The sequence below is a fragment of the Propithecus coquereli genome, unplaced genomic scaffold (assembly GCF_000956105.1).
Source record: "Propithecus coquereli isolate 6110/MARCELLA unplaced genomic scaffold, Pcoq_1.0 Scaffold29, whole genome shotgun sequence".
NCBI lineage: Eukaryota > Metazoa > Chordata > Mammalia > Primates > Indriidae > Propithecus > Propithecus coquereli.
The window spans coordinates 3,696,502-3,724,191 of NW_012148507.1; the positions used below are offsets into that span (position 1 = coordinate 3,696,502).

The following is a 27,690-nucleotide window of genomic DNA, read 5'->3' on the forward strand; positions in this document are numbered from 1 at the left end:
CCTGATGCTTAATCTATTCTTTCCTTTATTCCTTCATTATGTCCTTCTATCTCGCTTTCTTTCCCATCCTTATGTTCTCTTCATTCATTACTCCCTTGAGCAATCATTTAACATATTCTTCGTCTTTCTATGTTTCTCAATCCTGATGATTAAATGCCAGAAAGCAGAGATCTTTCTAAAAACTCAGTGTCCTCTCCTCCTTCTGTACTACCATCCTTGACCTGAATATACACCACCCACCCACCCAGGTACTAGAGGACTGAAAACACACACACCTTTAGAAATAAGCTAATTCACTCTTTCATGATCCACCTAAATTATTGCAGTCAAATTGATACGTGTGCATTTTCTATTATAATTTAGACGACTCTTTGATGTGGCAGGATGTCCACTGACAATTAGAAGACTTCCAGAAAGTCAGCTTTAAATTTCTTTTTAATTGTTTGTCATCACTAAACAAGCCTCTTAACTTTCCTCAACTTTCCTTTACTCAACTGACTCTAAACAGCCCATAATATTCCAGAGACATTGTTGTGGGTTATTAAATAAAATTAAATATGTGAAGGTACACTATAAAGCATAAAAAAGCTAAACAAATAAAAAGTATTGTTTTCATTATATTTTTCAACAAAAGATTTTCCTTCAAATCCATTTAAGGACCCAATCAAATATGAATATTCATGTTTATACACTAGTTCTGAAACCACCGATTAGAAGAAAAAGACAATGTCTTGAAGGAATGATAAAATTTCAAGATACTGAGAGCACACTGGATATCCTCTATGTATATCCTGGGAGCCCCACCTCTGAAAATGAAGATTTGGTTAGCTCAGTGATCTGCTTAAAGGAGAAGAGAAAAAAATGGAGAAGATGATATATATATTATATATAATGTATATAGTCAGAGAGAGAGAGAGACATATGTTGGGGAGGGGGCAGAGGAAGGGGAGAAGAAAGAGAGTATGTGCCTTGACTTCATTTGTTAAATCTCTCTCAAAAAAAGAACAAGAATCAAGACTATAAAACAGAACATTCCTGGGTCTGGCAGTTCTGACTAAACACTCTGAGGATTTCTTATAAAAAGACTCAACTCTAATGCTACTTCTGCAGTATTCCTGATGACCTAGTGTCTTTTGATGAATGTTAAGTGTTAAGTTGCTTGTTTTTTGTTTTTTTTCCCCCTAAACAAAGAGCCCAAATGCATTGTCTGTGCTTCGCTTTCTTTAATGCCACTATTGTACAGGGATTCACTCAGCAAGCCAGGGGAATAGCATGTGGGTATTGAATACAAAGAGGCAGCGGGTTCCAAATGCAGCCTCCAAAAGACGAGGCTGTCTCCACACTCCACATGGGATGGAATAAAACTGTGTTTTGTCCAAAATTAAAAAGCCTGACCTGCGGGTCCTTAGAGGAGAAATAGATTTCCTACAAAGGTGACATCTGGATTCTTTCCTTGCTTCTGCTACTACTGCTGTTTTTACCACCATTTTCTATATTCCCATTCCTTTACTGCAATTGTCAAACTTTAAGTTTGAAAATGTTTTATTGTGCCCTCTTACACAAAACAGCTGGGGGGAGGGGAATGCTTATGATTTCTCAAATGGATATAGTCATCTTATTTTAAAAGAGTTTAAAGGCCACGCCACTTCTTCCAGAAATTTTAATAAGCATATAGGAATAGCCAGCTGGCTAATCCTGGGAATATCCCTCCTCCCTGTTCATTTTATAGAAAGATCCTGTGGTCAGGAAATATAAAGCTTTCAACACATTGACCACAGCTAGGATTATAGTCTCATATGGTAGAGCTTTTTCCCACTGTCTTTTTCTGGGTGTTGTCAATATCCAACCATCCACGGGTGTTGAAGTCACCTTCACCCTTCTCACTGGGGAGAACTTCAAGACTGACTGCACTAATGAGGGAGTCTGGAATTGAGACATTACATGTAAATCCATCACTGTGATTAAACTTAGCATGCACACTGTGTGTGCTTGGTAGTTTCAAAGAGCCTAGCTATTAAATGGCTTCATATTTTTATACCTTTTGGCACCCTCATAAAAGGACTTAAGGAAACAGAATTTTTCCTTTATAGCTACAGATTGACTAAGGCGAATCTATGCTAAGAAGCTATAAAATTATTTGAAACGTCTCAGGTTCATTGATAAGTCAGTAGCTCTGCAGAATACTTTTAAATGTATAAAACATATATATTAATAAGGTTATACATGTATGTAAAGGCAAATATATGGTGCAAAACCTATTAAATTGCAAATAAAGTAAAACCTTGTTAATTCAGACTCACTTAAATCAGAATTTCTGATCTACTCAGGTCTGGCTAAGCAGAAGTCTGCCTTTACCATATTGGAGAAAAGACTTGCTGAACAAATCACTACTGTAAATAAAGATTACAGGGACAGTATATAAACTGTTTAAGAGAATACACTGTTTTTAGTATCCTCGAGCACTTGAGGAGCACCCATTTACACACAGATAATTGAGAGTATAATTACAAAGCATTCTTATGTATTAATCAAAGTAGGCGCTCTAAGGACCTCTAAAAGGAATCTTTAATTATTGTAGGTCCACTGCTTTTATATACTTGAAAGAAGTAAAGCTGCATCCTTTTTTAATATTCTATAGTTCAAACTTCTCACAAATGTAAGCACATATTTCTGTAGCTAATGTAAATTAATAAGCTGTTAAAATATATATTATGCTATGTTAATATGCTAGATTTGTTGTTTTTGCTTTTCAAGTACTTTAACAAAACTTGGCGTTTGCATATTTCTATGATATATATGGATGCGTACTTACATGGATAATGTAAGTATGGCAGTATGGAATGACAGAAAGAACATTGAACTTACCAGCTCTGCTGCCACTATCCTGCAAGATGAGCTTAGGTCTCGACTTGTGCCTAGATTTCCTCACCTGTAAAATCAAGAGAATTGCTTTTATACCCATCTTACCTCTCAGTCTTGTCATAAAATGACATGCAAATATGTTACAATTATTTCTCTATATAATGGATACTTATCTTCGATTTAGAAGGAAATATGGATGAAGCACACCATACTATTATAAAATATTCAGACATACATTTCAAGTTAATTTACCTGAAGAATATACTATGTCTTGCTTAGGGTTAAACTAGGGTAAATGAAATTGAAGCAATCTATAAATACCTACTCATTCTATTTATCATCTAGAATGCAGAGTTAGGAATTGAAACCATGAGATATTTTAGCAATTTGTGGAAATCTTCTAGATTTTAAAAATCTTTATGATTCGTTGTATCAGTAAGTGCAGTTTAAATGAAAATCTCACAAATGCACAAGGTTTTGGAAACACAGAATGGACCAGTCATAAGGGCAGATAAAACAGTATGCCCAAACAGAGACCCCTGCAACCTGGTTCATCTGCTCTAAGTTAGCCAGGTCCTAGTACAATGGCTAGCACATAGGAGGCACTCGACTATTATTTATTGTACTCTGATGCCTCTTGGTGAGCTATCAGCTAACTTTAGATAGATCTGCAAATGCAGGGACAACATACTTGCTCTCAAGGACAAAATACTGTAAATTTCACAAGGTGAAGGACCAAGTCTATCTTGTTTACTGATGTTTCCTCAGATTTTAGAACTTAGTGACTACTCAGTAAGAATCTGTTGAAAAAAAGAAGATGAATCTGTTGAATAAGCAAGCAACAACTACTATACTATATGTCATATTTTATGTAAGTTGATAAAGACATAGTTTTTACACTCAAAGTTTATAATATGAAGTGGCCAGAGAAACAGACTTTAATAGAACTATGGGACAATGGGTTAAATACCATATTATGAAATAAAGTGCTCTGAGAACATAAAGTATTGTTTTGCTATCCCAGTTGCACGTTAGAGTCACCTGGGGATCTTTTGAAGCAATAGCAGTGTCCCAGATCAAATAAATCTGAGGATGGGGTGTGGAGATCAATATTTTTTTAAACTCTCCCTAGGTTATTCTAATGTGCAGCCGAGGTCAAGAACTGTGGACAAAGAAGTTAAAAAAGGAATAATTATCACAAGAAGTAAAGGAATTAGGGGAGAAAGTTTTCTCAGATGAGGCGATATTTATACTGGGCCTGTTAATCTCTATGATTCACCAAGCCCCCAAAATGCTAAATTTTTTCCCCTTCCAAATTTTCAGCAGAGTGTCTTCTCTTCAGGGACTATGAAGACCTGTTCCTGCCATGCACTGCTCTTCCTGAACCTCTGACGTTCTAAATCCTAAAGACTTTAAGTGACATATGAGAGTCTTAAAAGTCCAGGATTATACCCTGCTTAGGAGAAAGATTCAATGTCTCAACCTAGAGCAAGGCTGGAAGAAAAGAGACAGAGACCTCGTGTTTCCCAAGTGGATGAATTGCCTGATATTTTCTAATTGTCTTCATTCGGGAGTTCTTCACATGTGTGAAGGCTGTGGGGTTTCCTGATTTAATGAGGCCTGGTATGATCTAAGTCTAAGAAATGAAAGCATTATCCTTTTCTGTTATAAATTTCAGTCATATTCACAGTTATATTAACATATAGAAACTTTAATTTATAATAATTAGTGAACAACCTGGTCCACCATATTGGAAAGGGAAACAATGGAGTTCTTTATCTTACTGTCCTTACCTCCCAATCTAAACCAAGTCAAAGGAACAATTTCTGTCCTCTTCTTGCAAGTAATGCCAAAAACTATGATACCAAAATGATCCACTGTAAAGGATCTGTTTTTAAAATACTGTATTTCGGTCCTATGGGATCAGAATTTTTTTAAGCTCTTTTTCTTCAAAACTATTGAAATATATATTGGGAAAAAATGACACTAATACCTAAAATAAAAACCCAAGCTCTGATGTCTATTGTAGAGGAAAGAGCACTTTGGAGCTAACGTTTCAGTTCCAGTTCTGCCAGGAGTTACACACATGAGGTTGGACAAGCCATTCTCTGAGCATCTGTAAAATGAAGTGAGCAGACTGCTGATGTTAAAAGAATTCCTTCCATGCTATCCTATTTTAAATTCAACATATTAACAACAGTTTCCAAATGCATTCAAGGGAAGCAACAGTATATCCTGAGATAAGAAAATGCTAAGCATTTCCCTAGCATTTTCAAACTTTGAACCTTTGTTTACAGATTTCAACTTTAAAAAAACTTGTGATTTCACTACCACCAACTTTGGATAGGGACTTTTATGTGTCACTCTAAGTATCTTATCACTGAGGCAGTTCTACCTGGCCAAATTATGAAGAATCCTGAAAGATTATATATATTACTTTTGATGAGTATAGGTAGCCCATATGGACTTTATCACTCCCTGGAAATTTTTCCTGCACCATTATTGCTTATCTAAATGAAATAGTCATAGCTCATGTGCTTTATTTCACTGCCTAAGGAAGGCTGTGTGGATAAAATAAGGAGGTTGCTAGGCAGTAGAAGGAAACATACAAAAGGTACTGTTATCACTACTGTTTTAGGTCCCATAATCCTTATTCAAGGACTGTAAATCAACGGATAAAAAAGATACCTGAGTAAAATGAATGACAAGACAGGTCAGTCCTAAAGACAGCAAACTTTCAGGCTTACTATCCATGAATCCAACAAGTGTAATCAATTCAACTGTACACTTACAGACCTAACCAGAGTCTAAGAGAATTCATGACCACTAACGCCTGTGTAAACTCAGAAAAGGTACTTTTGAGGTACATAAACTGCTCCCTCCTCCATTATATATAGTCCCTTCTCTCATATTAATGAGATTTAAAATATTACTTACATGGTCTATAAACCCCTTGCTATAAGCCCTGTGTGGCCAGGTGCTTATGGACCCAAAGACTTGTCAAGGAATCGGCTGACTAGAAAAGGAATATAACATGCATTTGATTGGCATCATCAATTATATTACTAAAGTAACTCAGAGTATGGATGATGGCAGGTCCAAAGGAGAATTAAAATCACCCAAATCTTCCCCATAGCTGAGAAGGGCCACAAAGGACCTAACTGATTATAAGGTTAGAAATTACATTTTCAAATTCCCATCTGGAGGCATGTTTGTTTCTTGCTGTGTAAGTTTGCTCCTAAGTTCTTCAATGGCCTGTTTTGAAAGGGTGCAACTGAAACAAATGCCTCTGTCTTAAGGACTTAAAAAAAATCATTGAAAACAATGTAGGGATATAAATGTCTCTGCCCACAGCCAAGATAAAAAATGCAAAGTCTGGGCCACCTTGCCTTTAATTTTCTAACTGCTGTTTTGTAAGGCTGTGTCATGCTTCTCAGTTCAAACACGCTTTGGCTCTTTATTATTCATGGACCTTTTTCTCAGTCAGTGGTGTTGAATAATAAAACAGCCCAGGATCAAATGGGCCAATTCTCCACGCCTGACACCAACTGCTACTGTTCGCTGGGCTCTGCCAAGCGTTGCCTCTGATAATGAGTGGGATTTGGTTAAACAGTAAATTAATGAATAATGAAATATCCAGGTTGATCAGTTAGAGAGCACGCTTGCTTTGCCCTGGGCTAAACGCTTGGGGCAGAAATTACTCTCAAACGGCACTTGCCTGGCTGCTGGTCTGGATAACTATTTTACAGCCTATTGCTTGACAGAATGCTGGGGAAGGGGAAGTCAGTAGGGAAGAGGAAAGTAAGGACGGAGTTATTAACAGCAAAAAAAAAAAAAAAAAAAAAGGTGGAAGAGAGAAGAAGAATAACCTAGTTATCACCTTGTAGGTTTCTAATCTGCATGTGTAAGAATAAAGTCACAAATATGATCTGGAGAAGTCAGAGTTCCAAAATTCCCAACACATGTTTAACATCAAGGAGAAATGATGAGTGAAAACAGTCTTCTGCGTGTGCTTGCACACATCTATGATTAAATCTAGAATGGTTCAACTGCAAACTCATGTTTCGGTGCCCACATTGGAGTAATGACATACATGCAGAGAAGCCATCCGGTATCTGGTTGACAGGAAAACTCTACCCTCACTTTAAGGTTTCATGCTCTGGTTATTTGACACATCCCCTTCCACAAATTTTTGAACATTAATAATAGGATGGCTTTTCCAAATGACCTCCATTAGGAAAAAGTTTAACTGCCAATTGTGATTCCAGGCGATATACAGAGATAGAGATAGAGAAATACAGATACAGAAATATTTTGCCACTTTTCAACCTTAACCCAACAGTTTTAAATTGTTACATAGTTTCATACATGCATATGTAATGGTTTGCTTATTCAAGATCAGAGATATGTCCTTTCCAAGAAACAAACCTTGGTTCATCAAAAACCCACAGCACAGTGTCATAAGAACAATATGTACTGAGAAAATGTGTTATTTCACTCTTGAAATTTGTTTTGGAGAAAAATTTCTCTAATTGGTTATCTCTGGAATATTTTATTCTTTCAGATCTTTGACCCTTTCAAATGGGCTGCAGATTAGTAGACTTTGCAGTTTTACACACTGCAGGGTGAAACACTTTTCAACAAATTGATTAACATGTAGTGAGTGAGTGTGTTTTGTCAACTTTGGGTTTGGTTTGATTTTAGCCTGTGTTTAGGTGAAAGAAAGAGAAAGGCTTTCACAAAATTGGTGTGAGAGTGACAATGCATTCAAGAACCTAATTTAACAGTCCTCACAGCTGGAAGTAAACACAGAACAAGGCTGGAGAGAGGTGAACATTATCTTCTTTTCCTGGTATAAAAGTAGCAAATGATAGAATTGTAAAAAACAAACAAAAAACCGCCCACGAACTAATAAATATGGGGAAGAAAGGAACAATATGAACTACCTATAGCTTCAGTGTATCTAATTACTACACTCCATTCCTCAGAGCCTGCTAAGCAGCAAGGTTTAGTGAATGTTATTCCCCTAGTTTCATCCTGCAAAGCGGGGTTATAGACTAAGATTTAACCTCTCTGCACTGGCACCCAATCTTCCCTCCCCTAAGAAAAAATAAAATGCTCTAATTGTCTTTATTACTTTCAGACATTGCCCACCAAACACAGATGTTCAACACTGAGCATTAAAGGAAGGGTAAAAGGTCACAGGGACCCAGATCACCTCACTCCTTCTTTGGATTATTTGGCCCCATTGTCTTGAATGGTCCTTATCTTTGAAGAAAAAAAGAATATTTAGACTGAACATAAAAATGAATACATCACTCAGTGGGTCTATTTTGTTGGAAAGGCTCTTACCTGTAGCCCCCTCTCCTGCCTCCCTAAAAATAACAAAAAGAAAGTATGTGAAACAACCTATAAAAAGCAGTAAGCCTTGCTTTTGCCTCAAATCTTGATAATTCCCTATCTTTAGGAATCCCTAGCCAAAAAAGTTCTATCTTGAAAGCAAGAGCCTTAAAACTGAATACATGAAAAAAAAAATTCCTTCTTAACATATGGGACTCTCATGGCAACGAAAATTCACACTGGTAAGCACTGCTTTGCTGTGGCTAGTTTTTATTCAGTGCAGATATTGGGGAATTCCCATATCATGATATCATGTGTATGTGTGAGTAAACAGCCCTAACTATAGTCCCCCAAAATGGTATCTCCTCTAGTCACTTGGCAAATCATTTATCAGGAAGGATAACATTTATACAAAATCCATCCTGGTCCAAGAGTGATGCTTTGCTCTCAAAAGTTAGAGCTGGCATTTTTTGCATGTGTTTGTTTTTTGTTTGTTTGATGAGGGTTAACTAATGAAGCACTGAGCTTTGGTCTGGTTTTTGTGTTTTGTTTTGTTTTGTTTTTGCATTGGCTGGGATTTTCCCACGCATTTTGTACTCCACCTACCTGTGCCTTTTCAAACCTACAATAAGTGGCCGACAGTTCAGAAGTAAAATCCGCTGCGGTATAGAACTGTCTAAAATCTTATTTCCTCAGAAATTCGTATTACAGCTCTCACTCTCCTTGCCCACAGTAACTGCCACCAGCCCTTCAGAGCAATGAGGTGCTTCAGAGCTGAGCTGCCGGGCCTCTGATTGGTCGCCTGGACTCCGGATTCCAGCGTTCCGAACCCTATGGTTCACATGCCGAGTGCTAGTACTAATGGGCTCAATCCCCCACCCCAGTCTATGTAGTAGACCCGTCAGATTCTGGGAGTTTCCATCCCGGAGAAGACTTGCATACCCAGTTCCAAGGAAGCTCCCCTTCCCACGTCTCTGTACCCACTGCTCAGGAGCCAGCTTCTTTTCTGCAGCCATCGGATAAATGTCTGTACAGCTCGGGACATCTGGCTGTTACAGGGGAAAACTCTGACCTTCCTTCCCCCTCCCAATTCTACGCATATATGTTGTGGCCATGCCCTCCTCCCAGTTAAGTAAATGGCTGGGTGAGCAAGTGTTGGCTAATGACATCTGACAGCCACATCCTTGAAACGCTTGCTAATATCTCTGTGAACAAGCACGTCCGGGACGTTAACTGGTCGAGTTACAGATGATTGCCAGAGCTACCCTCCATGCAGACTGGGCACGTCACGCTTTGTTAAGTCCATTGACCATTATGCTGATTTTTTAAAAATTTAAAGAGCATTTTTATGCAGAGGCCTCTCTCGGCAGCAGGTGTGACCCCTATTTGGGCCTGGACGCCTCTCGCCTGAGTCAGCTCCATAAGGCTGCAGCCATTCGGATAAAAGAGAAAAGCGACGTGCAGGGTGGCCAAAAACAAATGTTTCGAACAAGTGGGTGAAAAATCACGGCCTGACCTTGCTAGCTTGTGACCAGCGTGGAACGGGTTGAATTTGTGCAACAAACTGCAACTGCTCCTTCAATATGAGCATAAGCAGTTTACAAAAAAAAAAGAAAAAAATGCTTCCGACGCTGCTGCCGTTTGCAAACCTGGAACCTTGATCAGGAGGACGCGCACAAGAATCCCTCGCCAGCGGACCGCGCCCAGGGCGGTCGCGGTGGCGGGGGTTACGCTCTGGGGTGCTAGGGCGCGTGCGCGCGTGCGTGCGCGGGCATTCGCGCGTGCGCTTTGTTGACGCCCTGCTCGGCAACCCGTAGAGCGTGCCTAGACGCGAGCAGCGAGCGCCGAGTGCGTCGGCTCCCCCTAGGCTTACGCCCGCGTGGTGCGTGGGCCCGCGGAGTCGGTGCTCAGTCTGCATCTTTACGCTCATACGCAACGTCCAAATTGCTGTTGGCGGTTTTCTTCTGGAATCCCAGGGGATAGACAGTGGGAGTGCTGCAACATGTGACCTGTGGGAGGAGCATGGAGGGACCCAAGCCAGGAAAGTGGGCCCGGGAGACGTTTGACCGACCTCATCCTAAGGAAGCCCATAGGGTTATTTATGAGGCCTGATTTAAAGTAGTGGCTGCCAAGAAAGTGAAAAAGAAGCTCACCCCAAGCTATGAGAGGAGCTGCAGTCCCAAGAATGCTGTTTATGACGATATAAATCAACCTGGAGCTTGTGATGGAAAATATAGAGACTGCGAGTTTGGGACAGAAACAAGGAAACAAAGTCAAGAAGAAAAAAATGACTGTGCCCTCCCTTTTCTAGCCCACTTCGTCCACCCACGCGCAATTCCTCCTCCCCCTGGGAGGCCACGATTCCGGGGTTGGGGGGAGGGAGGGCGGTCAGGGAGCGCACAGCGTCGTGGGTCCCAATCCGTTCCAGTCTTCCCCAAGTTTACGCGATAATCGTTAGAGGACCAGGGAATACATGTAAATAAACAACTTGGAAGATTTATGGGAAGGAGTTCAATTTTATAGGACTGTATTTATAGAGCCAGCTCTGGTTCACTTATAAATAGATTAATGGGAAGCTAAAATTAATGGACTTGTGAGCTGCACGTTTAATTTCTGAGGCTTCAACATGACAGACAACCGCTCTCCGCCCTCGAAGTACAAGCGAGGAAGGCAGCTTGCGCTGGGGAGCCGTGAGCGCCCTCAGGAAGGGACAAGTCCCACCTGGCAGGCAACTCTCTGGTGGCTACTAGCTCTGGCGCCTGGTATCCCTGGGCAGGGACCCCTATGGAACAGGTATTTGCAAATTAAGAAAAAGAATGCAGCTTCATAAAAAAATAATGGGGTCTTCCTTCTAGCACTATGTTTAATCAAGCCCTTAACCACCTAATATGAGCCGGCTGGTAGTTCTGAGACACCATAAGCCGCACACCTGGGCTGGCGGTCTTCTGACAGGCAGGGAAGCAATGAGTGCTCCTCCAAGATCACCTAGGGTCCCTGGGCCGGTTAATGGCCTAGCGGTTCTAACTATTGCTCTTTCCTTACTCCCTCCACAGCCTCATAAGACAGTAACAAAGTGGCTAGGGAGCTGTGACAAGCAGCCCAAGGCTGTTTTGTTAGGCAAGGCTGTCTCCAGCTTTCAACCCCTTTTTTTCCCTCTTTCGGGTTCTTCCTTGCAGGTCTTTCCTCCAGTTCTTTTTTCACAGTTTGGGCTCCCAAAGACCTTTACTTGATAAAGGTGATTGTATCAGAATCTCTTCTTGCCAAATGGCAAGGAGGGGTGGGGTGGTCTGGAACTTACCTGTGGGATAACAGATTGCAGGTCAGCTTATCCAGGGCTGGTACTAACCTTCTGTAGGTAAATTTGCCATAGGATATGGAAAGTACCCACCACCCCCTTTGTATAATCCCAGTGGTAACCAACTCCACAGTCCGCAAAGCAAATGAAAGGGAAACTCAATATAACAATTGAACTCAAGACTAAGACATACATCTATTTTTTTCCTAGATAAATGGATTGAATGCCATCACAATTACACTTCCCTTGGTTTTCTTTGCTTTCTTCTATTTCCTTTTTTTTTTTTTTGCATTTCTTTGATTCTGTTGTTTATAGTTCTAGCCATGCTACTCCCCACTTTAATTAATAAGACAGGAAGAGGAAAATCTCACATAAAACACATTCCATTATCCCTTCTGCCTTTCCATATAGGTAAGTCGAGCTGAAAAAGAGTCACCTTAACAACAGAAAATTGGCATGAGAGGCATATTATTAATTAACTGAGCACCAACTATATATGTTAAGCACTCATATAGTTTAGTATCATCAAGACTTAACATTTCCAGTTCTCTTAAATGTATACACATGTTGCTGTCTCTGCTTTTTATAATTAAACTAGGCAATGCTGATGTAGGGAAGAACCTCAGGAGGTCCATATAAAGACCTTGAGGCCCCAAAAGAAGCAGTGACTCATCCCAACTGTATAACATCTTGTATGGTTTTGTTTTCCTGGCTTCAGGGAAGACACCCAAGCCTTGAGATAAAATACAGATTGAAATGATGTTTTGTCACTGCAGCCCATTAACCCAAGTGAGAAAAGCTCTGGCTTTTCTAGGCAGCCTCTGAACCTAAGATAAGAGCCAACCTCCTAAGACATCTATACTTCTTGCATCTTTTTGGACAGAGGAACTTTTCCTCGTTTGTTTTATGGAGGGCCTTGCTCTGCTGAGGAGGTCAGGGTCAGGTTCAATTCTGAAATGGACCAGTTAACTGCTCCAGACCCCACATCATGGGATGCAGGGGCCCACACCCAGCCCTGTAGACTTCTCTCCTGCATCATCTCCTTCTGAGAACACCACACCAGACTAGCAGTGGGAGGGGAGCTTCTTTTTTGATTTGTACTCAGAGTCCTTTAGTTACCTGGGAAGTAAATTTGACTCATTTTTTAAAGGGGAAAATAAGCCAGAAGATGCAGTTAACATGTGCTTTTATTGAAAATCTGGTGAGAACTAGGAGAGAAGAGTGTCAATTTGGAATTTAGAAAGTGGAAAACACCTCCTAGTGAAAACAAAAGTTCATTTTTCTGAGAAGCAAAATTTATTTCTGTTGTAACAAAAACAATGTGGATACTTTGGTGAGGGGGAAACAAAGAAAAAAAGCTTCTTGCTATACTTTTTTCTGTCTGTAGAATTAAACAATATCCATATTTAAGGAACTGAAGATGAAAACACAACAAAAACACAACAATCTTTTTATTTATGTAAATCAGGTCAACACTGGACAATAAACCAATTTCTACCCATTACCATGACAGCTTGTTTATAAAGAACAGAAAAATTCAGATAGGATTCTACCTAGGGTCAAGCGGTTTTTTTTTTTTTTAACCACCCATTCACAGAGGTATAGATTCACAGATAAATAATCCCAAACTACTTGCTCGCCATATTTACACATTCCCATTAAATTAAGCATAAATAAATATATACAAACTTAACATGAATACCCTCCAGAGCTCTTCTGGTGAAGAGTCAATAGATTGATATTTCTCGATTGTGTAGCAAAAACAATGTTAGTGAATTAAAAACCAACTCAAAAGAGGAGTCGATTTTGGCATTTAAAGAAGGATAGTGTTCCATTTTTTAAAAGAAGATAAAACGAATTTCGATTTTTTTTATGCCAATAATTTAACATACATCGGCAAAGGAGGGGAAATGCTGTTGGGCTCTTGAGGCAACATCAGATGGTTTAAGGTTATTATTCCCTTTCCACATAACGTATTACATGAACAGGATATCAGATGCGATGACAAATTCTCTATAAACACTCTAACTAGAAACGCATTGTACCAGAGGAACGGTATGTAGTAGATAAGTTTGGGAGTTTGGGGTTTTCCATTTGACCAAAGTTTCATAGGCTATGAAATAATTGCTTTAGAGAGAGTGGTTTTCTTGGCCAAAGAAAATAAAACAGCCAGGTCTTTGAAAGCTTCTTCGGTTCTTTATGTGAGGATGGAGAAAACTAAGGATGTGGAAGCCAGAAAGAGGGAAAGAAAATGCAAGATAATTGGGGACGGAGAGTAGGAGGAGAGAAAGTTTACCCTCCCAGTTTGGGGAAGATGTTAAAAATCCTTCTGATGATGGAATCCTCACCCAGAATAGCACATTTCTTGCTCCTCTGAGACCCACAATACATGTAGGAGGAGGCAAGTTTGGAAAGAGAATGATCTGGAGATCTTTAGAACCTTTAAAGGAACTGGCAAAGTGGAAAGTGTGAAGGCAGCACTGCCACATCCTGACTTCTCCTTTCTATATAGCTATTTTAGTTTGGAACTGAGCATTTAGGAGTGGGAGCGCGCCATGGATAAAATGTCTAGAGTGCATGGGGTTGGGGGAGAGCTGCAACTCACCTGTTTGGTTTGAAAACAAAGCTCAAAGGGGCTTGCCTTAAACGTTTCCCTTGACTTAAAAGGCAAACTCTTGTGTTAATCCTACTGTTTATTGATTTATAGGCCCAAGGAAACCAAATCTTTTAATAACTCAATTATCAGATAAACGTAGCGGGCCTGGCTAAAGGAGGGGGGCGGGGGGTCCTACATGAAAGGAGAGGTGGGAGCAGTGGGCACACTCCCCCCGCGATGGGAGGGGGTGGCGTGCAAAGGGTTCTGTGTGGCTGGGGCACCAGAGGAACGCACGAATGAGGGCGTAGGGCAACAGAGGGAGCCTGCCTGGCCAAGTAAGACGATTCCCATCCCATCTCCCCACTTTAGGAGCGTGAGGGTGGGTGAGTTTTTGTCCTGGCAGAGGTGAAGGAGGGGGGAAGCTTCCGATTCCTTTCTAGGCCACTCTCCCTTCCGGAGCAGGCGCCCGGGTGGCCGCTGACAGCGCTGGGACCCCTCCCCGCCTGCAACCCGCGGGGCGCCGCCCCATTACCTACTGGAGAATGGGGCTTTCTCGGTCGCCTTAGCCCTTAGGGTGAGACCGAGAGCCGGAAGGGCCCGCGCGGCCCGCGGCCCCTCCAGCGGCTGATTCTATGTCCTCAACACGACTGGGCGCGTGTGGCCCACACGCTCTCGGGACCTGCACAGTAAGAGCAAGGCGCGTCCATCGCGTCTCTCGCACGTCACACGCGTGGGGCGCGTTGCCCTGCAAGGAAAGGAGACGATGGTTTTCAGTGTGGTCTCTCCCGGCCTTGTGCAATCAGAATACATCTAATACAAGCGGCCAGGCCTTCGGACAAAGGCAAGGGCTTCTGAGCTGGGGAGAGATAGGGCCTACACTCTCCGTAACGTCTAGTTTCCGGCCTTTGTACTCCTCTCAGCAGGTCTAGGGCTGGGCCCGAAAGAGCCAGAGCCCCCCAAAGGAGCTGGGGGTAGCAGATGGGCTGCGATGTGAACTTAACTGTTGCTTTTCACTCCTGGTGACCTTAAACCAGCTGCCTAACGTCCCTCCTCCCCCGATAAAAATAGGCAAAGCTTTCTGCAGGTTCCTAAGACCCCAGCCCTATCCCCTCGCCCCAAGGCCAAGGAAGAAGGGGGCAAAACTGAAGAGTCTGAGGGATTTTAGTGGGTCCTAACTAAACCCTGGAGAACGACATCTGGAGTCTTTTCTTCAAGGGATGTTGCAAAAGTCCTGTCTACTTTGTTTAAATAGGTGCGTGTATCTACACTAAATTTAGAGACCTATCTCACCCACTCGCCTGCGCCCCCGGGATATTTCTCACTGCTTTTGGGAAGGGGCGGACATTGAGTTCCAGGTCTTATTTCATGATAATGCTAAGATAGAGCCCGAGAAAGAAGCTGGGCTGTCAGAGTGAGAAATATTAAATGCACGAAACTTTATCCACTGGGAATAATCCTAGTGTATCCAGACTGTAAAACTCAAAGCTGAAATACATCTCCTTTCACTTTGCATTATTTTAACATTATTACCAATACAAGTGCACGTCTGGGAGGGAAAAATGCCTCATTCGTAAAGCATCTTGTAAGAAAGCAATTGCAGAAACACGGGAGCTTGCGCCACCCCCCTCCCAACGTCCACTCGCAAAGCTGCTTCTTTCCCGGTTAAAACAGCAATCGCCAAAGAACCCAGGGACATCATATCCATTTTAAATGCAGGGCAATACTGCTAGAATATAGGGCTCCAAGAACCCTTACTCTTTTCCCTTAAAATTCATTTTGCAGCCCCCCACCCCCACCGCAACTCCGATGTTGAGGTATGTTAGCCCGTAGATTCAAAGAGGCTTCTAACATATTGGCCACTTTCTAAATTATTCCCTTTGAGCTTCTTTAAAGAAGTGCACCTGCAGAATTCTGACACACAGGCTTTGATTTAAAAGGGATCGGATTTTTTTTTTTTTTCTCTGTACCTTATAGATTGTGTAGGAAGCCCAAGTCCTCTTTGAAGAAGCTCATAAACCATGCGGGCAAAGCTTTGGAAAACAGAAGAGAATGAAATGGTACATACCCCTCCGAAGGAATTACATACTAATCAACGTATTCATATTGTTTTTGTTTTTTTACTATAGTTCTTAAAATTGGTAGATGACACAAATATTATAACAAATGCAAGATTTTCTGTACGCTGATGCTGGCAAGGCTGGGAACTAGTAACATTTCTGAAAGGAGCTGATGATGAGTCTGAATTCAACTTATTGGTCCGGATTTTGCTCAGCCTCGGGAGCCTGCTCTGCCGGCCGGCACCAAAAGCTGCAGCCTCCACCTGCATCCCCGCAGGCCTCCCGCCCCGCCCGCCCTCGCCCTCCCTAAGTATGCAAACGACCGAGGAGCTGGGCCCCGGTGAGTTAAGACGCAGGGCGGGGCGGGGTACCGAGGGGACTGAAAGAACGCAAAAGGGCTAACCGCACTCATTTTCATCCCAGAAGATTCCCGTAACAGTGTGAGGAAGGTAGGGCAACGTAGAAAAGGGTGGCTGGGAGAGGGAGGGGTGAGGTGAAGTGGAGGAATGGGACTGTGAGACAGTTTCCTAAAAAAATATTTAAAATTAAAAAGTTCGTGCATCTCAGTCAACCAGCTCTCAAAGCACTGACACCAACGTTTCTCCGATTTTCTTCCAATAAGTTAGCGTTTTCTCCCGTTTAGTCTTATGTTTATTTTCCAAAGGGGGAGGGGAAATCATAGTTTTCTTTTATTATCAGTATTACTAAGCTCGCAAGAACCGAAGTGGGAAATCCGGACGGTTGTCTCCAAGTGTATCTTGAAATAGACACTGAGAACCGATATTGTTGCTCCGTTGTACGCCTCAGTTTTTTTTTTTTAAGTTATTTAGCTCTTTTTTTTTTAAATTTTGATTGTATGTGTATTCTACCTAATATAATTCTTCCAAAGCCAATCCAATATTTTAAAGCTAAAATTAAATTTTTGTCTGTTTTTCCTTTTGTATTTAAAACATTTTTCCTTCTTTTTTTTTAATTTTTTTTTTTTTTTTTCATTTCCTGTGTTTCTCCTCCTTGTCGCCAGTTTTACTACCTGGGCCTTCCCCAGACGTGTGCCTGTTAGTGGTGGTGTTGTTCAAGAACATCTTGTCCATGCCTTTGAGCGCCTCGGTGAGATAGTTCTGCAGGGCCGTGAGCGCGGCGCAAATGGCCGGGGCGCCGAAGCCGTGTGTGATGAGGCTGAAGTGCGTGAGGCAGCTCTGTATCCCCGGCTCCAGGATGGGGCTGGGTCGGCTGTTCCCGATCGGTGTCCGGTCCTGCGCCAGCAGATCTGTAAATTCTTTACAAAGTTGCCTGAAAGGGTGGGGGAGGAACAGAAAAGCACCCTCAGTGTCGTCGTCATTGGCATTAGAAAGGAGACGTTCACACAAGCCCAGAGGCGCCCGGTCACCGAAGAGCGAGGCTAATGTGGGCGATTCCGCTCTGTTTCCTTTCCCAGCGCTCTCCCTTTTCGAGCAGCTGGGACTGGAAGGAAAGCGGGGGTGGGGAGATAATCCACCCCTTCCACCCCAAAGCCTTGTCTTTTTTCCCCTTTCAATCTTTATCCCTTCATTCCAAGAGCGCATGGACTCCGTTTTGGGAAATTCGCTAGGCTTTAGCGTTTGATTTTAAATATGCAATAATTTTGAGCTCTTACCTGGCATTTCTTTTGAGCTATTTCCCCTTCCTCTCTTCTGCCTCTCCAACCTCTTGGTGATCAGGCACAAAAAAGCCCTGAAAGATTTAGGCCCCTTGGCCACAAGCCTCTCCCTGGCACGAAGCAGATTGCTGGAGCCTTCTATGGCCCAGGGCAAGAAACTGTTTATTCTAGGAGAGAATGCTGATTCCATTCAAAGCAAAAACCTGTTTACCTGCAGTATTTGGTGAGGGAGATATTTTCTTCCTTTTCCACTCCCCTTTCTTTCTTGTGAGTGTAGGCTACTGAAAATCTTTGTATAACAGGATTGTTGTCAATATAAAGGGATTCCCACACAGTTTAAATAAAACCTAAAGGTAGACTGTTAAAACACTAGGGAGGATAGATTTTTATTTGTTGAAGGTTTTTATTTCCTCAAGGCACCTACAATTTAGAGGAATCTCCCAGCCCTAGAAATCCTGCGTGTCTAACTATGGATTGAGCTTATTTGAGAAATTTTTAATATAGGAGCTGCATGGGAGGGTTTTAGCCCTGAAGGTCAAATGGCTTGGCTGTGCTGGCAGGCAGAGGCACAGCATCCCAAAGGCCACAGCCTCTCACAGATTGGCAGATTTCTCCTGTCTGCCTCCCTCCACCCAGCCTGCGGGTTTGTGGGGTTTCGAGAAAAGCAAACCCACAGCACTCCAGTCCCAGATCCCCAATAGGATGGCTTAGCTGACAGACACTTGGCAACACCTGGCCTGGCCAACAGGTAAACGGGGCAGGTGACTGGATTCAAAGGACCCCTGGGGCATCCTTTCCCAGGGTGTTGCCACTTTGGGGTAGCGGCTAAAACCAGACAGGAAATACTACCCACTCAGCAGCAGCTGAAAGATTGTTAGTTTTAAAGCTGGGTAAGGGGCACTAGTAAGCTCCCTCTTTCCACCCCTCTGGTTTCTCCATATGAAATACACACATACATCCTCACAACCAGGAAGAAATAGGTAATGGTTCTGACCAAAAGAGGGCAGTTCTTAAGCTCTTAAGAGGTGCCTCAGAATCCCCAGTGGGGCTCAAATATACTCTCTTAGGCTGCCACCTCCAGTGATTCCAGTTCAGAAGATTTTGGGATAAATCGGTACTGATTCTGATACTCACCCCGGGTTAAGAAGTCCTGGCCCTAAGAGAAGCGAAGCATTGTGGCTTGGTAGTTACAAGCATCCCTTAAGGAAATGACAGAGTTGTTTGTGGAATCCTGTTATCTGATTTCTACAGCTTGGTTTTATTTTTTTCCCTAAAGTAGCCATCCTCTTTTATAAAGCACAAGTCCTCCTCCACCAGACACCAGGGCACAATGATCTATTATATTGCTAGTTGGTACAGCAGATGAAAACCTTCTAAAAAGAGAGTGGGTGCCAGGTTTTGATCATTGGGAGAGATGGTTAAAGTCTTTCCTTAAGTTTGTACTCATTACCAAAGTGCCAAAAAGGAAATTCTGAACTGGGGAGAACAAATGCTTAGCGTCAAACATTTTAAATCTTCAAAGCCCAAACCAGGGTCTGTAAGCAATTAAAGTTCTGGGACATTAATATTTTTTGACCCTGCGGAAAGGGGCAATCAAATTCCAATCACGTCTCAAAAACATCTGGACAAATTTGAGCAAATGATTTTTCAGCCTTCCATATATTTCTTTAAATTACGCTGTCAACGGGACAAACCGCGTCCTCCAGCACTAAATAAATGAGCGCCGCTGTTTGGGCCGCGCCTGTGACAGAAACGTGCGGGCGCACGCAGCGCCGCCCACTGCAGGCCTGAGCCGGCCATAAAACACCAACAATATGACACCGAAGCCAAAGACAGGAGTAAATCAAATAAATAGAAAACCCACTGTAAAAGTTCAAATGAGCTCTAGACCTAAATTTAGCCAGAGATTTACTATTTTCCCCTCTGGAGTTGTAGTAAATTTTACAAGTCTGTGGAAGATGACAAACAGCAACGTTGGAAACGGAGTAATTAGAGCTGTGGGTAGAGATGGGTACACGTGGGTGACATATAGACATCCTGAGCTAGCACACATGGCTGTGTGGCTGTGACAGGGAGCTAGATGTGCAAACCCAATAGAAATATGCACCGGAACAAGGACCCACCCCGAAAAGGTTTGCTCACATCCCCAAGGTTGCAGAAGAGAACTGTAAAACGCCTGGATTCGGATTAACAAAACCCTTCTCCCCTGACTTGGAAAAAAAGGAAGAGAAATGAGGCAAACCCATAGCCCATCAACTCAGCCCACCTCGGGGAGCTGGGATGGCTCCCTAACCAATTTGCTGCAGGCTGCAAATGCTACTTGTAGACAACCCGCTGAGCTCCCTTTCTACTCCTCCCCTCAGCCTCCTCCCAAGCAGGGTGGCCCAGCAGGGTGGGAGCTGGGGAAGAGGGGGGAGAGCCTAGGACACTCACTTGGTGGCCAGTAGCATATTCTTTCGGGAGTGCAGGTCACTCGGGTCTGTGTGCTGCCGGTTCAAATACTCAGAAACAGCCTTGGCGGGAAACTCTGTTTCACAAATGTACCCAAAATCCCGAGCTAAGTGAACAGCTTCTCCTGAAAAGACAGCAGTGGAAATAATAATCAGCACCCAGTCCCTAAACATCCCAGGGCAGGAGCTGCTCCCTGGTCAACTCTTAGTATTTCCAGAGGAGGCCAGCTGTTGGAGCCAAAAGCAAAGGTGAGATAGATGCCCAAAGTAAAAATGATTCTCAAGCTATAATGAAAGCTGATGGGACCAACTTTTTGCCTACCTCTCTTACTAGCCTCTGCCTGAGCCAAGTCCTAGCTAGACATCTCCTGAATAGCTCTGGGATCTCCCATACCCCACTCACTTTGTTTTAAAGGAAAGGTGGGCCAATATATTCATGAGCCACCTTACAATTCAACCTAGACATTTGGCTGGATATTCAAGCCAGATTCCCCCCTTCTTTTTAAAGCATCTGTTACACCTGCTTCAAATAAAATTTAAAAATCATCACCATCTTCCTTTAACTGTTCCAGGGAAAAATCTTATTAATAACAAATATATATATAAACAAATCCATGTGTGTATATGCCCACATACATTAAAGAATATATGCAAAGAGTATTTTTATCCAGCAATGAAATAATTATCCTCCTTGTCATTTTTTTCTGCTAGTCAGGTTTCAGGTTTCTTCCTTTCAGAGGTTCCTGTCATCATCCTCCTACTTAAGGATTTTTCACTGCACAAAGATGACAAGGCAGCTATAGAAAACTGGGGTATCTAAGATATTCCTTAGCTTATGTGGAAGCCCCTTTCAAATAAAGCATTATTACCCTTTAAAGCACAGCCTTAGGTGTTCAAGGGGAAGATCCCAAACATGAAAAAGATAATATGTTGAATTATCCCATAGCTACATTATTTTTAAGGAGCATGACTTACTTTTAATCATCATTATCATAATAACAACAAAAGACTTCAGGCATAGTGCTTACAAGGATTCATAAAACCAAAAAGTGCCAACCAAATATTAGAATTTCACTGGGTTTTCTAATTTCCTCCCTTCTCTACCAAAATCCTTATCTTGGGCTGAGATTACCTTGACTGCTTTTCAAAACAAGGATTGTGATATTAGCAATTCCCTGAAGGGCAAAATGTGAAACCCCCAGGCTGAGAGTCAACCCCTAATAAATGTGGTCTGGAAATTCAGTAACTGTTGCCTCTAGAGGGTGTTTGGACCAAGCAACTTTGCTTTAAAGATGGAAAAGTACAAGGCCTATAACTGTGATGACTTATGGTTGCTGTTCAAATAGTCTAAGATTCCCTCCTCTAAAAACCCACAACATCACATCCACAAAAATGGAAGAAAAAAACAAGACCTATAAGCTAGACTCTAGAGAAAACTACATCTTCCTCCATTAAGACCATCTGGCTATATTTCCTATCCCTTCCCACAAATTCAACTGCAGATGCTCTTGTTCTAGACTGTGTAGATGATCTTGTTTATTATGTACCATACATATCATCCTCAAAGCCAAACTGACGAGTAAATTGGAAGGTGCTTATTACAATTACAGCTCTTTAATTCACAACTGGTGAATCTATGAAGATTATACCTGACTCTCCTACATGTTTTCTCACCCCTTCTCGCCAATTTTCTTCTAGGCATCATTGGCCTCATTAAGCTATCAATATTTCAATAACAATAACTCCCAGGTAATCCGTAGGAGATTGGGCCCTGGGAGTGACAAGAGTTTTAAAATAACCATTAGAGGTCATGGATGCAATGTATTTTTTAATACTGACAATTCAGAGGCAAAATCTGGGAAGGAGAGTGGTATAGAATAGATTATTGCTTACAGAGTTATTCTTTCAAGAGTTCATGCAGAGGGTGTCCCCCACCTGGCAGAATAGACAACCTCTGCTTTGGCTAGGGGGCTGGACCTAAGCCCTCTTCAGGGCACAGGGACTCACACACTTCTCTTGGCCTCTCTACAACTGCTGGCTCCCTCTAAGTAAAAAGACCTTTGAACCTCTCTCAAGCAGCCGCTTGACATCCAACTCATAAGGGCACAACAATCACAATGATTTCCAGTTAATCATGAAACACGTAAAATGTCAGCCTCCAGCCGACAGTTAAGCTCAGCCACTTCGTGAAATGGCCACACATCTTGCTTACCTTCCACCAGGGAGGTGAGTAACGTGACATTTGCTGCTTTGCGCCTGCCCGCGGGTAAATTCAAACCAATTTTTTCTAGCCTTTCTCGCAAAGATCTCCCCCCATTTTTCGATTTGGCTCTGAAATTGCAAGAATTAACATTCTGATTAACCTCGGAGTGTTCCTGAAACAAAGTTTAGACTTAGCAATCTAAAGCCCAGTGGAGCTTGAAGAGGTTTTAACTTGAGGTTAGCACATTTTTTCCCCTTCCTTTTGGTTATTTGCTGATAGTATGCTGAGGTTTGCTTAATTTCTGCAATACAGAGAATTTTTTAAAAATTGGGTTTCTTTTTTTTTATCTCGTGAGAAAAAAAAAAATGATACCAGATGGGAATACTTAGGATGTAGGTTGTGGGTCCAGAGAAGGTAGAAGACGCACATGTGCTTACACACACGTTCCCTCCTTGTCGTGGAGCCCGTGAGGTGAGCAGAAACTGAACAAGCACAACCGTGTTGAAAAGAAGAAAAGAGCCAGGTGGCTTGGAGAGGAGAAGGCACTTGTGGAAACAGGTGGGCTTTTCGAGGAAGGGGTCAAAAATTGCTGTGTAAGGGGATTGTGTTAAAAAGGGAGGAGGGAAGACTGAAATATGAAACTAGTAATAATGATCATAACAACAGTAAAACTCACACTTTAGGGAATTTAGTTATGTGATAAGCACTTTATATTGATTATCTCACTTCATCTCATAGCAAGTTTTACACACACATGCTCAGTGCTCAAGGGGTAACTGAAGACTTCCTCACTCTGAGGCTCAAAGGACTCACTTGAAAATTGAATCAAAGTAGGGCACAGCGAGAGGATTCAAAACCAGAAAGTTCCCTGGCCACACCCTTAATTTCTCCCAAGGCTCTTCCTGTATGTGCTAAGGTCTGGGCAAAAAGACAAGAAAAACTCCAGCTACTGTAACTTCTCTTGCTGTACTACTTATATAGCCACTTTTAGGAAAGAAGAGGAACGTCACCCTCCAAAATGGGTAAACTTGAAAAGTTTCATCTCATACAAAGTCACCTTCCTATCAGGACACTGCCAAAGGATTCGGGTGTTTTAGGGAAATTTTTACATCTTAAGAAAAAAGCCACCTCCTCCCCCATTTCCATGAGGAGGAGTCAGTCTATGGGTTGGAATACTGGGAAGCACCTGAATGGCCCCAAGGAATAACTGTTAATACTTCTAAATTGGTATTATTGTTATTATTGCTGGTGGTGTTATTTAAGGAAGGAGGTCACAAATCTAGAAAAGAGTTTTTCAAACTGTGGGGCACAATGCATTAGGGGGTGAAAAACCAGCTTAGCCAGTGGCCAAATGTATTTTAAAACATAAAATAGAGAAAAAAATATCAGAGGAAATGGAAGGTATGAAGGGAGTTGCTTCATGAAACTTGTGTTTTAGATGTGTATGTGTATGTGTGTGTGTGTGTGTGTGCGCGCGCCCGCATGTGCAGGTTCTGGGTCGTACTCTTGGACTAGAAAATGCCCTTGAGTTGTTTTGGGATTAGGAAGGAAAAAGGTGCCAGAAGCAGGGCCGAGAAAGCGAATGGTTCCCACGACCGCAAAATCGGCGGGAGAGCGCCGCTGCGCCTGCGCGGTGCGGGCCCTCTAGCCGCTGGTCCAAGGGCGGCGGCGTTTGCGCGCGGGCCCCGAGCACGTGGCGGCCGCGGATCTCCGCGCACGCAGCTCCGGAGCTACGCTTAGGCCGTCCGGTTGCTAGGCAACCGCATCGGACTTCCAGTCGCGTTCCGCGCCAGCCTTCTCCCCGCTCCCCCTCTGCCCCAGTAAAAACTGGTTTCGGGGGCTTTACCTTCTAAGGACGCCGCCGAGGAGGGACGCATTGAGGCATTCAGGGGGCGAGAGCCGTCTCTGAACTTCTCCCACAGTCACTTTGTACTTTGAAGTTGAACTGAGCAGAGACAAACGGCCGGGGACCGAGCAAAACACTTCGCCGGTGTTGACGGACATGCCTCCTAGGAAGCCATCTTTATTCATCATTAGAGAAGTCACAGATTTGGGAGGAACCGGAACTAGAAAGAGAGAAAAAACTGCCATAAAGGTGACTGGGTTTCGATCCTGGTGACCGGCTGAGAGAATGTGTCATTGCGTGAGGCCACAGGACAAATGCCAAGTGGAAAGCTGGAGGAGGAACTGTTTGTTCCAGTGGAGCTGCTGTGCATTCAGAGCGCTGTGAACAGATGGAAAAGCCGTCACTACTCTGGAAACTTACTCCATGTATGTATACACATGAGTGTCGCTTGCCAGAGCCCCGTTCGCTACATAAATCAAGAAGACATACAACCCAGAGCTTGGATTGTGCTGTGAACCCAGACAAATCCTAGCCCATCAAGTGCTAGCTCTGTGACTTCAGACACCTCACTAAACCTCTCTGAACCTGTTTCCTCAGAAAAATAGTAATACCAATTAGAACCCCTCCCTTCTCTCCTTTTGGACCCAAATGTATGGTCATCGCCAGAGAAGATAGGAAGATCAGCCCCCATCAGATGCTGTGCCTAAGAACAGACACGTTATATCATCAAGATGGGGAGTTGGGCCAGAAGAGCCATTTCAAGAGCTGCTGCTCATGTCTTTAAAATGGGCCCCATTCTTTCCTATATAATAACAACAGATTCATTTAGAAACGAACCCAAATGCACATCCCCAGTGAAAGCAATTCTGCAGTGACATGAATTTTGTTTACAAATTAAAGCACCGGCTGGTGATTGTTTGGAGCAGTTATGATTTACAACAGGTGCCCTGATCAATCAACCAATCACTCTAATTCATGTGAGCAGCGGTCTTGCCTTGCCCCAGTTGTTTCATTTCACCAAGTAATTGATAACAAACCGCACTCAAGGTATGTTTTATGCAGAAGTTAATAAGAGCTGACAGCTGGTTGCCACTGCTACCCTGACGCATTCAGCCTCTCAAGCCTATATTTCTGTTTAATTGTGTTTCAGTGTCATCTGCACATCAGAAAGAGGCTGGGCTCAGTGGAACCAGAAAGAGGGGAACGAGGAGCATTCAACCTCCCATTTACCTCACAATCTTGCCCCTTGGATTTCTACACTGCTCAAGCCCATTTTCTTGTAGCAGGCTCTAGAGGTGACACCTGGATAGGTGACTTCATCTCCTGACTTGTCCTATACCTTTGCTTCTTCCATTAGGATATGAAGCCCCCAAATATTCACAGTATTTTGGATCACCAGTCCAGGGAATTTATCGAAATATACATCTGATGTGAAAAAATAGGTTTCCACCCCTATCTATTTGATAGACTCTATCTCACTCTATAATTTTAATAGGGGAAATATATACTCTTTCTACTGTATGGGGCCTAGAACCCTATGCGTCAAACAAAATGCATAACTTCCCTTGTATGGGACAGACTGACCAACACTCAGTATTCCTATAAGAGTTTATTCTCTCTGCCACAGATTCCAGGATGCAAACTTCTATGACAGTTTACAGACTCCTAAAAGCCAGGTAGGTCCCAAATCTTTTATTTACTATGAATTGCATTTGGCCCCTTATAAACATCTTGTGGAAAAGAGCTTTCCTAGGGGACTGGATGGGGGAACTAAAGCACTTCCTTTTGCTACTTCTTGGTAGGCATTTTAGGATCTCTAGATCTGTCCACAGAGCCTAAGACCTTGTCCCAGGTGGATGAATGATGTTAGGTAACAGGGTGGATCTTCTGCACTGTCGTGGGGTTGGGGCGTTATAGAGAGAGGAGCTTCTTCTTTCTGGTTCCCCTCATATTCTCATCAGGGAATCTGCTTCCCATTTGAAAGTAAACCAATGAAAAGTTGAAGTGTGACTATTAATCAGATTTGAGTAAGATCTCCTGATTGGGGTGAGAACACTCTTCCATTTAATTTCTTATGCAGTATCCCCATCTATTTTAACCTATCTTATTCTTCACAACAGTCCTGATTTCCATATTTCAGACTCACATCGAAGGCACTATAAATGAATAATTTATGATCATGGGAATTGGCATTAGAAAAACTTGGAAAAACTTCTTCCCAAAATATAGATGGCTCTTTGTAGTTTTAACATGATGTGAACTATAGAAATAAATTATATAAAAATCTCACCTTTGATATTCAGCAACATTTTTATCTTTAAATACTATTTAGAAAGAATATTTTAACCACCACCACCACAAACCCTAATAAGCTGAGAGTAATAAGTTCAGTTCCTGCTTACTACAATGGATAACTGAATATCTCCTGAGGATTGGAATTTTACCTGCTTCTCCCAGTCCCAGATGCCAAATCTCTTGAAAAGCCAGGCCTTTAGAGATATTTTATAACCTGCCCTCTAATTTCACTATTGTTAATTGCCTGATTTGCCAGACAAGAGCTATTTCCTTTGGGGAATGTATCCCTCCCATGAGCTGTACCTTTCTGCATATACATTATCATCCAAACAACCCCATTCTAGTTAGCTTTCCTCAGCACACTGCTGTGGGGTGAGGTTGTTTGTTTTGTTTTTTCCAAAAACACAGACAATGTGAGCAGAAGTGCTTCAGATTATACTTCCATTTTCTAATTTATGTATCACAATTGTGTTTCCACCCTCTAGTCTCTTATTCTCAGGTTCTAAATTTCTCTCCTACCCCAGCTTTGTATTGGTCCCCTAGAGTAGACCCTGCACATTTCTTGTCCCAACTTTCCTTTAGGTCCATAGCTCTGTTATCATCTACCTTCCCCTTCACTCTCACACCTGCTTAGCTCAGCTGATTAACCCCATATTTTATTCCCTTTGTCTTTTCTCTTCTGCTTTCCTCCAGCTTATCAATAAACCCAGAGAGCAACAGGGCCCGGTTGATTTGTTAGTAATTATGAGCACACTGTTCCTGCTCATGGAACCCAGAGATGACTGAGATAGGTTTAAAGCAACAGCAGGAAATAGTAAGGAAATGGGGCATAGCAAAACTCAGCATGAAGCTTTCACTTCTTTACATGTTTACAATTTTCTGTGCATACATTAAGAGTGGGTTTTTTTCCTCTTCAGTTTTCAGTTGGGTGGCATGACCAACTTCTGGATGAAACACCCACAAACCTCTTTCTCTTCCCTTTTTCCGTGCATTATGTTTGGGAGAAGGAAAAAAAGGTCTAAAAACAGATCAATATTTCATTACAGTGACTGGAGTTTTATTTAAGAGAGAAGAAGGAAAAATGATTAGAAAAAAATATTCATTTGTGGA

The 27,690-nt window shown here is 42.4% G+C and overlaps 1 protein-coding gene across 3 annotated transcripts in view; it reads right to left on the reverse strand.

Annotated features, from left to right (window-relative positions):
* Positions 1–12,931: 12,931 nt before the first annotated feature.
* Positions 12,932–27,690, reverse strand: part of TFAP2B (transcription factor AP-2 beta (activating enhancer binding protein 2 beta)) — a 28,565-nt gene continuing 13,806 nt past the window's right edge. For 2 of the 3 annotated variants that reach the window (XM_012648575.1, XM_012648574.1), the window contains 4 exons: positions 24,286–24,505; positions 22,449–22,567; positions 20,220–20,361; positions 16,206–17,440 (listed from right to left, as the gene is read on the reverse strand). In XM_012648575.1, coding sequence (XP_012504029.1) covers positions 17,140–17,440; positions 20,220–20,361; positions 22,449–22,567; positions 24,286–24,505 — 782 coding nt within the window. In that variant the 3' untranslated portion in view covers positions 16,206–17,139. Of the gene's footprint in view, positions 17,441–20,219; positions 20,362–22,448; positions 22,568–24,285; positions 24,506–27,690 lie in introns of all 3 variants that reach the window. The other variant, XM_012648576.1, reaches the window with a different exon arrangement.